The sequence below is a fragment of the Camellia sinensis genome, chromosome 7, assembly GCF_055761805.1.
Source record: "Camellia sinensis isolate YWXY chromosome 7, ASM5576180v1, whole genome shotgun sequence".
Classification (NCBI taxonomy): domain Eukaryota; kingdom Viridiplantae; phylum Streptophyta; class Magnoliopsida; order Ericales; family Theaceae; genus Camellia; species Camellia sinensis.
Window position 1 is genome coordinate 56,818,106 of NC_138967.1, and position 15,414 is coordinate 56,833,519.

The following is a 15,414-nucleotide window of genomic DNA, read 5'->3' on the forward strand; positions in this document are numbered from 1 at the left end:
CTAATGACACAATACTGATAGTAGCAAAAGCTTGGCCCAGTTCATAAACAAAAATTTCTTTCTGAACGAGGCAAACTTTGCCAATCTGTCCTCCTGCAAAAAGTCACAGCCAGGACCAAATTAGAAAGGTTAATATCAGTACAATAGATTGACACATTAGATTAGAATGGAAAACACTAGATTAAATTAACTTAATGCATACAAGTGCATACCCCAAATCAACAATGATGATGCTGACATTATCTTGTGAACGTCGGTCCTGTAATATAGATAAATTCAATTAATCAAATCTATATAAATGAGCCAAAAAGCCAAGAAGCCACAACCAAGTTAAACACATCACCCATAGAAAATTAACTTCACCTCTCTCTCCTAACAGACAAAGGGGTAAAACACATCACCCATAAAAAATTCAATTAATCAAATCAATATAAATGAGCCAAAAAGCCACAACCAAGTTAAAAGCAGTACCATATTCTCATTGAAGCTCAATATTGAAGCTACATTACCACAGCGATAACAATAATTTGGAGCAGACCATACCTAATAAGCCAAGAAGCACACAGTAAAATTAATTAAAATATCACCAAATCTGAAGTGATGTTATATACACTAGTCATGTTACATAGACTCAAGTCCCCCTATCAAGTGTGGATATTATACATCTAAACTCCCAAATTTCTTGGCATGTTTCTCTTATTTCTCAAGGTAGAATACTGAGCTCTAATTGAGCTCTAGTGAGGTGGAAAATAAAAAAAATAAAATTACTACAGCAGTGATTCATCCCCTTAAAATTACTACAGCAGTGATTCATCCCCTTAAAATTAGAGCTCTAATTGAGCTCTAGTGAGGTGGAAAATAAAAAAAATAAAATAAAAACAAAAAACCAAAACAACACATCAGATGAGCCCCACACACACATTAGAGCAATTAAAGCACCAAAATATTTTTGATGAACACCATGGTTCTTATTTTTGACATACAAAAACACCGCCCCTTATTGAGCACTCAAGTTTCGCACAAGTTGCTTAATCCATTGCTTGTTGCTTTCGAGTTAGAGCCCAGCTCCACTCCAAATTCACCATCGCTTGAAATTCACATTTTCCATCATATGGTATTGATTCTATTTTTCATATTTCTTTATTTTCTTCAATCTTTGTCATAGCAGACCTCAACAGATGGGTTTAACCAGAAGATCCAATAGCTGGTTCATTCATTCATTTTATCTAAAGTAGGTATGACCTTTTGATGAATGACTGTCAAACAAACAAAAGAGAGAGAGAGAGAGAAGGAGAGAGAGGGAGAGACAAAAGTTAACTAAAAGAATTCATTCTAAAGTTATTGATTTTATTTCTCAACTTATCACTTAAAGAGAAAACTCAAGTGTGGATCATACACCTGGTTTTGATTGGAACCAGCTAGTCGCAATCATATTGATCCATTATTATGGGATTTGAGACATTTTCCTTCCACACATTCTGAAAATCAATCTTCATGGAAAAACCACTGCATGTCATGTTTTGATCGTTACCCCAATTTCATAGTTGGACGGAAATGGTTCATGAAGACTTATATCATGCACTTGCACCAATGGACTTGATTTCACAAGCTTTCAATATTAACAGATGAAGGTCATCATCATTCAAGTTATTCACTAAGCACATGGGACGGAACAAACAAGTTTTAGAACCTAAGAAAAAGATAATTTATCAAACAATTAACAACAGAAAAAAAAAAGAGAGGAAATTTTCAAACCTCTCCACCTGGAAATTTTCAATACTGTCACGATACAGTATCCAGGTGCAGCTCGTTAACAGTGGCTCAGACCGTAGCGTATCCAGGTCACGATAGTCATTATGACAAAAAAAAAAATGTTTTGATAGATGTACAAACCTCTCCACCTGGAAGACGAAGGTGTTCAGACCATAGCGTAACGTGAAGACTCGAATGGAAGGGCATATCATAATTGATGTGGAGGAGATTTGTACATTAAAATGGAAGGGCATATCATAATAGATGTGTAGTTTGACAAGAAGAAGTTGGAGTTGCCAGTAATATGATTGGTTGTGACTAAACGGAGAAACAATTCAAGAAGTCAGCAATAACAACAAAATTCCGTGTGTTAAGAACATCAATCTGAAAGTAAAGAGTTGTATCTACTACTTTAGTTATTAATTTGTACATTTTAAAGGGGTAAAAAAAATTTGAATTGTTCAACAACTTGTATTATTGAGAAATTGTGACTTATCAATCCATTTGTGAAAGTTGTTCTCGCTTGAACCAAAAAAAAGGTAATACTCATGTAATGTAGACGCAACAAAAGAACTCAAAAATAAGAAAGTTATCACAAAAATCTATCTAATCTTATAATCTGTAGATCAGATTATTCCACCACTCTTCTGATTGCAAAGAGCATCAATGGCTCACTTCACAATTTTTTTTTTTTTTTTTTGGAAAAAAAAATGAACAAAAAGAATCCATAGATGCAAAATTTTCAAACTTCCATTATGCAATCAACTACGAGATAAATCATACTGTATCCGGTTCTGCAATTTAAAACAGCTAGTCAAAGAATAGAAAACATTAATTCAAAAGGATCCAAAAGTTTAAGTTGATACCTCAGAATCTCTTAATCCAAGTAAACTCCTGTTGTTTATATTAGCTAATCCTATCAAGGATATGCAGTGAAAAAGACCACTCTATCAAATTGATTGAACAATCAAAATCAAAAGAGCAGTTTTCCTTCAATATTTGTTGATTATGTAGTAATAGTAGTATATTGAACTCAATTTTGCTTACTTTGAAACATAACAGAATTTCAACCTTTGTAAACACAAAAGGTAAATATAACAGAAACGTAATATTAGCAACATACTCAAGCAAAACATTCAATTGCTTCTATTAGCAGTTTTCCTTCATAGATTCAATTGTGTAATCTAACTTTGTGGGTGAGCTGTCAGGGTTAATGTAATAATATTATTATTTTCTCTGTAAACTTGCACTGAAAAAAGTTATGCCAAAGCAGAATTCAAATGTGAGAATCTGAAAAAAGTTCCATAAGCATATCTCACCTTCAGCTATGTCCTCTCACCTCACCCAACATTCTGTCAGGTGCTTGAGCACTGTTCATGTGAATGGTTGAAATCCAATTCTCCACATGCTTGCCATTATGGCAATTCAGATGTGAAGTTTTTATATCTCTGTCAATCTACTTCTTTTGAGAAGGAGATAAGAGCTGGGTCCACAATCTAGCTAACAAAGGGATGATTCCTCAACCACAAGGTTGGTGAACACCTTATAATCCTTCTATTGGCCATCTTTATACCCTGTTGAACTAGTTTGCCATTGTCTTTGCACCCTATTGAGTTTAAATTTGCCTCTGATAAGGATTGCCTTCCCTCATTTCTCTCCCCCCCTCTTTTTCGCTCATCTTGCAAAGCATGCCTCATTCTTAAAAAGGGACATTGACTATCTAGGGCATTCTATATTTGACAAAATAAAAATGAACTAATCTCTGATCTAAACAAAATTGAACTGGACTTTGTACTAAAAACATGAAAGGTATTGAGAGAGAGAGAGAGAGAGAGAGAGAGAGAGAGAGAGAGAGAGAGAGAGAAATATAAATGAACACCACATTTAACCTCTTAAAAGAAACAGAAGGCAAGAAAAACAAAAGCAAAAACAAAAACACAACTCTCTCTCTCTCTCTCTCTCTCTCTCTCTCTCTCTCTTGTTCTTTCAATCAAATCAGATACATATGTGACAGAGTTACAGATTCAGAAAACAGAGTATAGTCCTGTAGAGGAATATGAACAAGGTGATGAGGCAATCCATTAGCTTCAGGCATAAGATGACACATAAACTGTAAGCCCACTAATGATGAAAATGCAGTTTCTGCAACACAGTCCAAGAAAATTAAAATTTATGAACAGACATACAGAGTCACAAAGAATAAACAACAGAATGAATGTGAATATAGTTTTCAACAAGCATACAGCATAAGCATCTGGAGAGAATGAAAACAAGAAAAAAATAATAATAATAATAGGAGATAATTGGAAAACTTACAAGAAAGTTAAACAATTAGTAAACCACTTTCTCACAGGCAAAAGGTAAACCATTTTCTTACAGGAAAAAATAAATTAACAAAGAAATAACAATTTCAACGTTCTCAAGCTAAAAATATAAACTTCAGCATCTCATCATTACCTTCATCATCAAAGGCACGAACATGGAGAGTAGCAAGCCCATCTAAGTCAAGTTTGATGGAGTTGTGAAATATCTGGATCCTGGAGAAGTTGTTAATGTAAACTTTGCACCGAATTACCATCCCAGTATGTACATCAGTGGCATAAACAGCAGTCTCCTTTCGACCACTGTATGAAGCAATTGACCACAACCGGGCACTAGTTGAGCAGTGACCACTTGAATTGAATTCAGGCAGAACAGATAAAATGTCATGATGATCCCATGACCTGCCAAGAAAAATAAGTACTAAGTACCACCCAAGATAATAATAACAGTAATAGAAGTTATCAATGATTATAAAACACTCTAGTATAATTATAAAACCTAATCTCATGTGAATACCCCTCTAACTCTCAGGACTCAAAGTAGAAGCTTCTTGTCTTTGTTCTCTCAAATACCTTAGCAGTGTTTCAGCCTGCAAAACCAAACAATTAGGCATTAAAATTCATGCTGCCCGTCAAACATCATCACAAGGAAATTATAGGTAATTTTTATACATATAGTTAGCCAATGGATACGAACATAGATGTCCACAGTCTTTATTGTTCGTCTCCGGACGACCTCCATGACGTCTGCTTGGCCGTCTTATTAGACAATAGAATATAAAAAATCTGATAAAAATTCTAATTCAACGTTGAAATAAACGATATCAAATTACCCCTGTTATTAAATTTTTACTCAAAATTAATAAATTTTTTGATTGACGTTGGAGATTCTGTTACCTCCCGAAAAAATTAATAAAATAATAAATAAAAAAAAAGTAGTGTGAAATTTCACTAAACTGACCTTGTGCTTGGCTTTTGCAGTACCAGTTTGAGCAAGCGCTGCCAATGGAGGAATCTCACCTTCCCTGACAAGCAAACCCCTATTCCTCACACTCTCACCACACAACTGCAATAGCGTCATCACCGCGAACTCCTTCCCTTTCGGGACCCATCCTCGACCGCCTCCACCAACGCCGCAATCCCCCCTTCCTCCACAATCGCCTCCTTCCCTTCCGCCACCGCCGCCAAGCTACTCATCACCACCATCGCCTTCTCCGCCATCTGCTCCACCGCCACCAGCCCCACCACCGCCTTCACCGCCCCTCCCTTCACCGCCCTCTCCTTGTTCACCTTCACCGTACACAGCTTGTACAGCGTCGTCATTGTGTCCTTCTTCCCCCTATTCAATCCATTCATCAATAGCGTTATCAATGGCGGAATCGCTCCGCAAGCTCCGATCGAAATCTTGTTCTCGTCGATCAACGACAAGTTCAGCAACGCACATGCCGCTCTGAATCTTTGAAATCGCTCTGAACAGCCGATTGATATCGATCTGAATCTTCAAAATCGCTTCGAAATCGCTTTGAACAGCCGATGGAGTTTGTGTTCTTTGAAGCTCTCTTCAAGAACAACCGATTGATCTTTCAAGAGACGAAGCTTCTTCCTAGAGTACTCTCCTTCGTCTTCTTCGTCGCTAAGAGAGAGAGAGAGATGTGTGCGTATAAGATAACAGAGATGTGTGCGTATAAGAGAGAGAAAGTGCACAGATTCAAGAATAAGGGTTTCAAAAAGGGGCGTGTGTATGCACCGTATTCGGAGGCGTTTTTAAGCGCCTTCAATTTCAAAACGGTGCCGTTTTGGTTAAAAAAATATACGGCGATTATAAAACGCCGTTAAAAATTAAAAAATGTGACGTTTAATAAAACGTCGTTAATTAAACGCCGTTAAATCTTTAATTTCCTATAGTGTGAACTGAAATGAAATAATCATTTCATTATAATGTTTATTTTCACGTTCAGTTCACTAAAAAAAATGATCAAAAAATATATTATAAACAAAATTATTTTTCACCATTGTGAGAGGCTAAGTAACAACAATTCTATTTGGTATCAAAAAATATATTATAAAAAAATTATTGTTCACCATTGTGAGAGGCTAAGGAATAACAATTCTATTTGGTTCAATTTCATTTCAGTGAAGCAAATATTACTTTATTGTATTAGTAATTTGAACATGAAATTTCACTATTTTTTTTTTAATAATTGAAGTGGTGCATTATTTAATAATAATGGATGTTATTTGCTAAATGTGTGGATTGTTTATAAAAGATTAGTTAGAATTGCCTCTTGATAAATAATATTTTTAAAGTTGAAGCTGATCAAATTTTACATTCAATCAATTAGGTCGTAAAATAAGTTTGAATAAATTAAGGAGAACTTGTCAAAAGTCTCATTCTAAAAGAGAATGCAGAAAGTTCCTTCAATTTTCTTATAGACTATTAAGTCCTATTGAATTTGAAAGGTATACCGTGAGGTCTTTTCACTATATATGTTATGGAAACAATAAATGTGGGAGTGGTTTATTTGTACACTATTGTCTTATTAAATTTTTATCAAATGTATCATTTTTGTTTTAAAACATAAAAAACAATTATATTAAAAAAATAAACAACATGCAGATCAAAAATGTTACGCCCCGAAATAATTAACATAAAACCCAACTCATAACAGTAAGTCAATTGATCAATAATCTAATATCTTCCATTCATTTTATCTTTGATCATTACAAAAGATGACATATGCAATATATATTCATAAATCCTGGATTATGAATCTATAGCATATGACATCGATACAGGAGTAGAAAGGAAATTAAAATCACATATAGAAATGTCGTAATGGCTTACAACTTTTCAAGACGATACTTGGTTACAACAAAATAAGTCTAAACTCAATACAAATAAAGCCCAAGGCTTAAACAAATAATTACATCGAAACAAAACCAAAAAGAAGCCTTAAGCTCCAAGTCATCCCAAGCTATGTTCTTAGCAGAGTCATATCATCAGCACCTGAAAGTTGTTTTCCACATAGGGTGAGCCAAAGCCTAGTAGAGATACTCTAACGCAGTATAAGAATCTTAGCAAAATCATAAGGTGAATGTACAATGCACCCCATTTTCCATCTCAAAACAATGCAATGCCAGATTATATACCAATTCATGAAAATAATATTTTATACAGAAAACAGGGCAATGGATACAACATACTGGGAATCTCTAGATACGCGTTTGCAAGTAGGTTATACAAGAACTACCAAAGCCATTTTACCGGTACTAACCAGAAGGATCGACACCTAATCGCGCATGTTTCTGGACTTTCACCGTGGATACAGATGCCAACATAATAAAACCACAACACCTAACCAGATTCACCACGGTATTCATCCATTTTTTTTTCTCAAAACCCAATACATTTACAATGCTCAATGTAAAATGATGCACAATGCACAATGGATGAGAAATTAGTTTCAATTCAACACAATCCTCATGCTATGCAACAACAATCAAGACTATCCTCCATCGATAGCCCAAAACAGATATTTCTGTACAATAGATAATTTCCAATTAAAAGATACATTTTCATCAATTACAATGTGAGTGATATTACATATCCAACTCCACCATCATCATCATCATCATCAATATAACTATTATTCCAATTTCACACCATCCAACATCATTTTCCAATTCCTTTTCACAATTTCAAATATCCAAAATTAGGGGAAAAAAAAACCCTCTTTTCTTTCCAAAATCAATTTTGAGAAAAAGCTTTCCACAATTTCAACACAACTTGTCCATAACCATATTCCTACAACCATTTTCAAGACTCAATTTGGAAAACCCCTGTTTCGATTTCAAACCAAACCTTAGGTTTTGCCAAAATTTCCCAAACACATAACCCTTTTAAAAAGACAAATAACTAAGTTAAAAATCATAAAAAGAGTCAAAGAAATCCCTACCCGAAAGTAGAAGACACGAAAAGAAGATGGGTAGAATTTGGCGATGTCAAAATTACTAGATGCTCCGATCAAAATGAAGCCCTCGACATGCTCAATGTTTTTCTCCAAAGGACTAGGGTGAAGAAATGGTTGCTCGAGTGACAAACATAATAAGTGACACCATTTGAGCGACCAAAACCATTCCTTGAGCGCACAGTGACCCCCTCCCAGTAGTTCAGATCGCTAAAAGTTCGCTTGAGTGCAAGAAATGCTGCTCAAATGTAGATATCCAAATCTTAGTAGTTTTATAGACTGTAAAAGACTGCTCGAATGCAGGATGGTTGCTTTAGTGAAAAAAACAACTCCAACCTGTTTCAAGTACAACCAAGACTCCCAATAGCCAAGCCCAACCAACAACAAGGAGGAAAACAACAAGAAGATGGAAATAAGTTGAACCACAGTCAAATGGCTTACAACTTTCCAAGACAATGCTTGGCTACAACAAAATAAGTTTAAACTCAATACAAATAAAGCCTGAGGCTTAAACAAATAATTACATCAAAACGAAGCCAAAAAGAAGCCTTAAGCTCCGACTCTTCCCAAGCTATGTCCTTGGCAAAGGCATATTATCAGCACCTGAAAGTTGTTTTGCGCATAGGGTGAGTCAAAGTTCAACAGAGATACTCTAACGCGGTATATGAATTAGCAAAATCATAAGGTCAATGCACAATGCATGTCATTTTCCAAACATTTATGGTTTTCCATCTCAAAACAATGCAATGCCAGATTATAAATCAATTCATGAAAATTATCTTTCTAGATAGAAAACAGGGCAGTGGATATAATACACTGGGAATCTCTAGGTACGTGTTTGCAAGTAGGCTATACAAGCACTACCAAAGCCATTTTACCAGTACTAACAAGAAGGATAGACACCTAACCATGCGGGTTTCTGGACTTTCACCAAGGACACACAGACCAACATAATAAAACCACAAGTCCAACCTCTAACCAGATTCACCACGATATTCACCCATTTTTCTCAAAAAAAAAAAAAAAAAAAACGCGATACATTTGCAATGTTCAATGTAAAATGATACACAGTGCACACTGCACAATGAATGAGAAATTAGTTTCAATTCAACCTAATCCTCATGCAATGTCTACAACAATCAAGACTATCCTCCACCTATAGCCCAAAACATATATTTCTAGATAATAGATACATTCCAATCAAAAGTTAAAATTTAAGCAATTCCAATGAGAGTGATAATATATATCCTACTCTACCATCATCATCAACATAATCATTATTCCAATTTCACGATATCCAATATCATTTTTCTTTTTTCCTTTCACAATTTCAAATATCCAATATTTGGGCAAAACCCATTGTGGGAGTCGAATAATCTTATATGTAGGAAAGTCAAATGAATTTGTAGAAAATCAGGATATATACTATTCGGCTCTGTCCTGGGGGATCTTGAAGTTGAATAACCAAATTGGCCATAGAGTCAGCCGTACAAGAAGTTGAGTGCAAATAGGCACACGACAGAATGACCGAGTGAGCAGTTATGCGCTGGATTAAAAGTGGGCCCGACCCCCGAGATCATGGACGAGTATAAATGAGAGGAGCATCAACCAAAGAGAGGTATGTGAGAACAGATAAAAGAAACTTAAGACACAAGCAAATGAGAGAATATATACTAACTTGTCCGTTAGAGTGCTAATTTCGGCACCCCTGACCTGAGTGTTAATCCCTTTTTCAGGTGGTAATCAGATGATCAGGAACATCTTTCAGGATCCAAGTGTATTTCCAAACCACTTCTCCACAATTGGCGCTTTCTGTGGGAATACTCAATCACATCCATAGCGTGCGTAACAGAAGATTCTCCGATAGACGTTGACGAAACTACGCCAAGAGACGACCTCACTCCAAGAAACATGCTTGGACCGGAGAATATCACCGCATAACGGGCCTAGAACTTCGACTCAGTAGCTCAGACTTCACCCTCAACTTCAGTACATGAGACAATGCAGACGATTATGGATCGAGCAAAGCAAAATGAACAACAGCTGGAGAACATGATCGCTGAGAACGAGCGCCTGCGCCACGATTTGGCCTTGGAGGTGGCGTAATCCCAACAGGCCGCATGTCAAGACCGGGGTCGACCTTCGGGAAAAAAAGACGGTCGACGACGTTGACTTCAGAAACGCGATAATGATAGTGATTCTGACACGCCATCCCCGGAACCCAGAAAGAAAGGACGAGTTGGCGTATCTAGCTCACCTGAAGGAAGTCCGTATGTATGGCATAAAAGAAGGAGAAACGATGATTCAGATGAGGAAGATAAGCATGACCCTTTCATGCGATGAATTGCAAGGGCTGTGCTACCCAAAAAGTTCAAAACACCATCGTTCACCCTTTACGATGGAAAATCGGACCCCACTGATCACATTCGTCATTATAAGCAAGCAATGACGCTTCATGCTGACGATGAAGCCTTCATATGTCGAATATTTCCAAACAGTCTGGGACCACTGGCCGTCAGGTGGTATTATAAACTGGATCTGGCATCGATTAAGAGCTTCCACCAACTCCAAAAGTCATTCAGGGCAAGATTCATCACTAATGAGATCCAGCCAAAGCAATTCGATTCTCTCTGGGCCATGCAAATTAAACCAGATGAAACCCTTCATGAATATTCGGCTCGCTATTGGGAATGCTTTAATCTGGTAGATGATGGTTGCAATGACTCAATGGCCATCACTACCTTTAAGATGGGATTGCATCCTGACAGTCCCCTCCGCAGTTCATTGACTAGACGGCCTCGTAAAATAGTTTGGGCGTTAATGAAGAAAGTTGAAGAGTATTGCAAAGTGGAAGACGATGCCCTGCGGGTCAAAGATGGACAGAAAACCATTGAGACGGCTCCGTCGAGAATCGTTCAGTTGATTATCATCGTGCCATCAAGAAGCTCCGAGCCATGGAATCAGACTAAATGAGACAAAAGGCGTGACTCGCGCCGATCAAATGATCAATGTTCACATCGAGCTAATGAACAATATCAAGTGGATAATAGGTGCACAAGGCACTCAAACAAGAAGTACATGGAGTTAACAAAGCCGATCAGTAAGATTTTGTCGAAAGTCCAACACCTTCCGTTCTTCAAATGGCTACCCAAGATGATGGGACCTCCCGATACGAGGAGACGGGATAAATAGTGTGGGTATCATAAAGACCACAGTCATGACACCAATAGTTGTTATGCACTGAAAGATCATCTGGAGGAGCTAGTGCAAGACGGCCGGCTGGTGCAACACGTCCGGAAGAATAGTTCATCGAACACAGTAGCCTTACGGCCGGATTCGCCTCCACTTTGTGTAATTCATATGATATACAGCTTGCCGACATCATCCAAGGTGCATACAATTCAGGTGCAATCTAGGCCGATCACACTAGAGAAACGACCCCATGAAACTGGGAGGATTAGTTTTGATGACACTGACTTAGTTGGAGTAACTCTCCTCCATATTGATCCTCTCATAGTTGAGCTGCGCATGAACAGATTCACCATGGAACGTTCTCTCATCGATCAAGGAAGTACTTCGAAAATAATGTATTACAAAATATTTGTCAAGTTCGACTTCACTAACTCAAATCTATCGCCGGCTGATTGTCCATTATTCGGCTTCAACGCTAACCCGGAGTATCCTTTGGAAAAAATGACGCTGCCAGTTCGGGCGGGTACCAAATCAGTAGATGTAGAATTCTTGGTTGTTAAACTTCCTTCCCCATACAATCTCATCATGGAAAGAACTTGGTTGCATACCATGCAAGCCGTGCCGAGCACCTATCACCAGTTACTTTGCTTCCGAACTGAGTACGACATTGAACAAATTTGGGGTTCTTGGAAATCGGCACGGGCTTGCTATCTGGTGGCCGAAAAAAAAAAAAAAGAGCTGGAAGTGAACTCGATTGAGGTACCAGATCGGGAAAGCCTTGAAGATGTTGGGAAGATACCTAGTGCAAAGGCAACAGAAGCCCTAGATCGGGTCAAAATCAATGGGAATCCTGATCGGCGCTTCCTTGAACGAGGCCGACAGGAACAAGCTCGTCTCCTTCTTACTCGGAAACCTCGACGTGTTTGCGTGGTCACCATACGAGATGCCAAGGGTAGATCCATCTGTAGCTCAGCACCGCTTAAACGTCGATCCAAAATGTAGGCCAGTCATCCAGAGGAGTTGGCGGTCTGCCGCAGAGCATACTTCAGCCGTTGTTGAAGAGATTGACCGATTACTTGATGCCGGGGCAATCCGAGAAGTAACCTATCCAACATGGTTGTCCAATACCGTGGTAGTAAAAAAGAAGAATGGATCTTGGCGTGTATGTGTGAATTTCACGGACTTGAACAAAGCTTGTCCCAAGGACTGCTATCCCCTCCCCAGAATAGACCAACTCGTAGATTCAACGGCGCATCATCAACGCATGAGCTTCTTGGACGCCTATAGGGGCTACCATCAAATTGCCATGCACTTGGAGGACCAAGAAAAAACTACATTCCTTAACCCAACAGAAACCTATTGCTACAAGGTCATGCCCTTCGGGCTGAAGAATGCAGAGGCAACTTACCAAAGACTAGTGATTGCGATGTTCAAAGAACAACTCAGCTGTACCATGGAAGTATACATCGATGATATGGTGGTCAAGTCCATGAAAAAGTGAACCCATCTAGCTGATTTGGCAGAGACATTTGACATTTTTCGAAAGTACAAAATGAAGCTGAATGCCTCCAAATGTGCATTTGGCATCGGATCTGGAAAATTCCTTGGCTACATCATTAACCACTGCGGAATCGAAGCTAACCCGAGGCAAATCACAGCAATTCTAGAGCTTGGCTCTCCACGGTCGGTCAAAGAGGTTCAAAAGCTGATAGGAATGGCTGTCGTGCTCAACAAGTTTATTAGCCATTCCATAGATCGCTGCCGACATTCTTTCACACACTTCAGCAAGTTAAGGCTTTTGAATGGACCCCAGAGTGCCAGGCTGCTTTGGACAACTTGAAGACTTATCTCCGGTCAGTACCACTCTTGGCAACACCTCCGGCAGGCGATCCGCTCATTTTGAATTTGGCGGTATCCAACCGGGCGGTCAGCGCCGTACTGTTAAAGGAAGAACTTGGGGAGCAACGACCAGTTTATTATGTGAGCAAAGCAATGGTTGATGCCGAAACACGTTATCTTCCATAGGAAAAGATGATCCTTCCTCTCGTGATGGCTGCAAGGAAACTGATGCATTACTTTCAGGGGCATACCATTAGGGTACTAACGGATTATCCCCTTCATTCAGTGCTCCGCAGCGCGGAAGCATTAGGGCGAGTTTCGAAATGGGCTCTGGAACTCGGTCAGTATGATATCCAATTTTTGCCCAAAACTTCCATCAAGGGGTGTAGACACCCCGTTTTTGACCGTTCTCAAGACTTGGTTGTGCTTGCAGGTACATCTAGCCACAAGTTCGATCGCTCGTCAAGTACTCGACTTTCGCGGCGGAAGGTCACAGGTTTGAGCTTTCCAAACCATGTTTCCTTTCTGTCCCATTTTTGGACCATGTGTTGGTCCTTTCAGCTTGCTCCTCATGGTGCACTGCCGGCCTTGCATTTTTCCCTACCTGCTACTGATGATGCCTGCCGGCCATCAGTGAGCCACTGCCGGCCATAACTGAGGGCCGGTAGACCACTTTGTCTCAGTAGATTTTGCTCCAGATCTTTTGAGCCAACTGGTTTTCACTCATCCCTCCTCCACATACGTGTATGGAGGGATGAGGCTCTTTTCAAGCTTGTTGAACAAGCTTTGCATTGCCTCTCTTCTATATAAGGAGAGGCTCCTCCTTCATTTCAAAGGTTGAGAATCTGGAGCTTTGAAAGATAGATATAGCTTTGTATCTATATCTCCTTGTTTCTCTATTTTTGTGCCTTAAAAGTGTAGTTTTGTCTCACTTTTGTAGACAAACACACACTCAAACACCTTGCTTGTGTTGTTGAGGCTTCTTGAGGTTGTTTTTGGTGTTCTTGGGCTGGTTTGAGCTCAAACAAGTGGCTGGAGTTGCAGTGGTAAAAGAAGGTCTTCAAGGGTGAGTCTTTAACTTTTAGATCCCCCATTTTTGCTTAAGCTTTTAGCCCTTCTTGCATATGTTTTTAAGCTTAACTCTTAACTGAAAAAAGTTCTATTTTTGTGTGGTTAAGATCTTCGTTTAAGGTCAGTTTTTTGTTTGGGGTGGTTTACCCCCTCTTAGGCCTTGTTAGGCCTTATTTTGAGCCATCCCTTTAGGCTCTTGTTGAAGCCTTTGCATGACCTTTCCACCAATGAAATCCAGAGGATTTTCAGTGGTGGAAAGGTGGTTTTGGAGCCCTAAATAGGAGAGGGTCATCCCCTCTCCTTGTATTGTGTTTACTAGCTTCAAATGCCTCATGTTTGAGCACCTTTGTTAACCTTGTGTGAGCTTGTATTTGGGCTTATTTTAGCATGGCATGCCACTGTTTTTACTTGGTTTTGTCACTTTATGCATGCCTAATACACTTGTAGTGTAAATCTCTTAAACTAGTCTTGTATGCTTTATGAAGCAACATGACATTATAGCTTGGTTTGAGTCCATTTTAGCATGTATTTGGTGTTTGTTTTACCATGTCATACCTCTGTTAGGGTTTGGTTTGGTTAGCCTTTGCATGCTCCATGCACTTGTAGTGCATTTCCATCAAATAGCCTAACATGCATCATGCTTTGACATGTCATTTTAGCATGCTTTTGGCTTAGCTCTAAAAAGATTTCGTTCATGTTTTAGCATGTTTGAGGTCTGATTTGTGTTGTCTTGGTTATGCATGACTTGCTTTGTATAGCCATGGTTCAACCTAACTTGTTAGCTTTGTGCACCAAGTCCACTAGCATGCTTTACTTGTACTATTTGAATGATTTGGCATCATTTATAATATGATTTCAGTCCATGTTTCATGGTCATGCACTTGCATTTATCACTATTTCAATGCGTTGGAGGGTTTGCCCCTTTATGCCTTAACATGAGCCATTGCGCATGCCCTCATGTCTAAGCTTGTGAGCTACCATTTCAGTGTTTATTTGGGGTTATTTTGCTATAATATAACTCTGATCGTTGTCACTTAAGTCATCCCATGCTTGGTCTTAATAGGTGTAATGTAATCCATAATATTTGCCTTGTATGCATTATGCCTTAGGCCTCTCATGCTAGAATGTTTTGGCTTCCTTCCATGCATGTTTTAGACTCATTTTAACATGTGCTAGGACTGTTTTGGGTTGCCTTTGTCACATGCTTCATGCTTTGTATAGCTATAGTGCAATTGGCCTTGCTAGCATTGTGTTTTGATGACCCATGCATG

General features: G+C 38.8%; 1 protein-coding gene across 1 annotated transcript; it reads right to left on the reverse strand.

The window, feature by feature from the left end:
- Window positions 1–5,318, reverse strand: LOC114305984 (nuclear pore complex protein GP210-like). The gene is made up of 8 exons (XM_082880746.1): window positions 5,035–5,318; window positions 4,647–4,663; window positions 4,210–4,475; window positions 3,773–3,894; window positions 2,619–2,699; window positions 472–543; window positions 203–259; window positions 1–93 (listed from the first exon to the last, which is right to left on the reverse strand). The coding sequence occupies exons 1-8, from the start codon at window positions 5,152–5,154 to the stop codon at window positions 1–3; spliced, it is 828 nt and encodes a 275-aa protein (XP_082736872.1). The 5' UTR covers window positions 5,155–5,318.
- Between the last annotated feature and the right edge of the window lie 10,096 nt (window positions 5,319–15,414).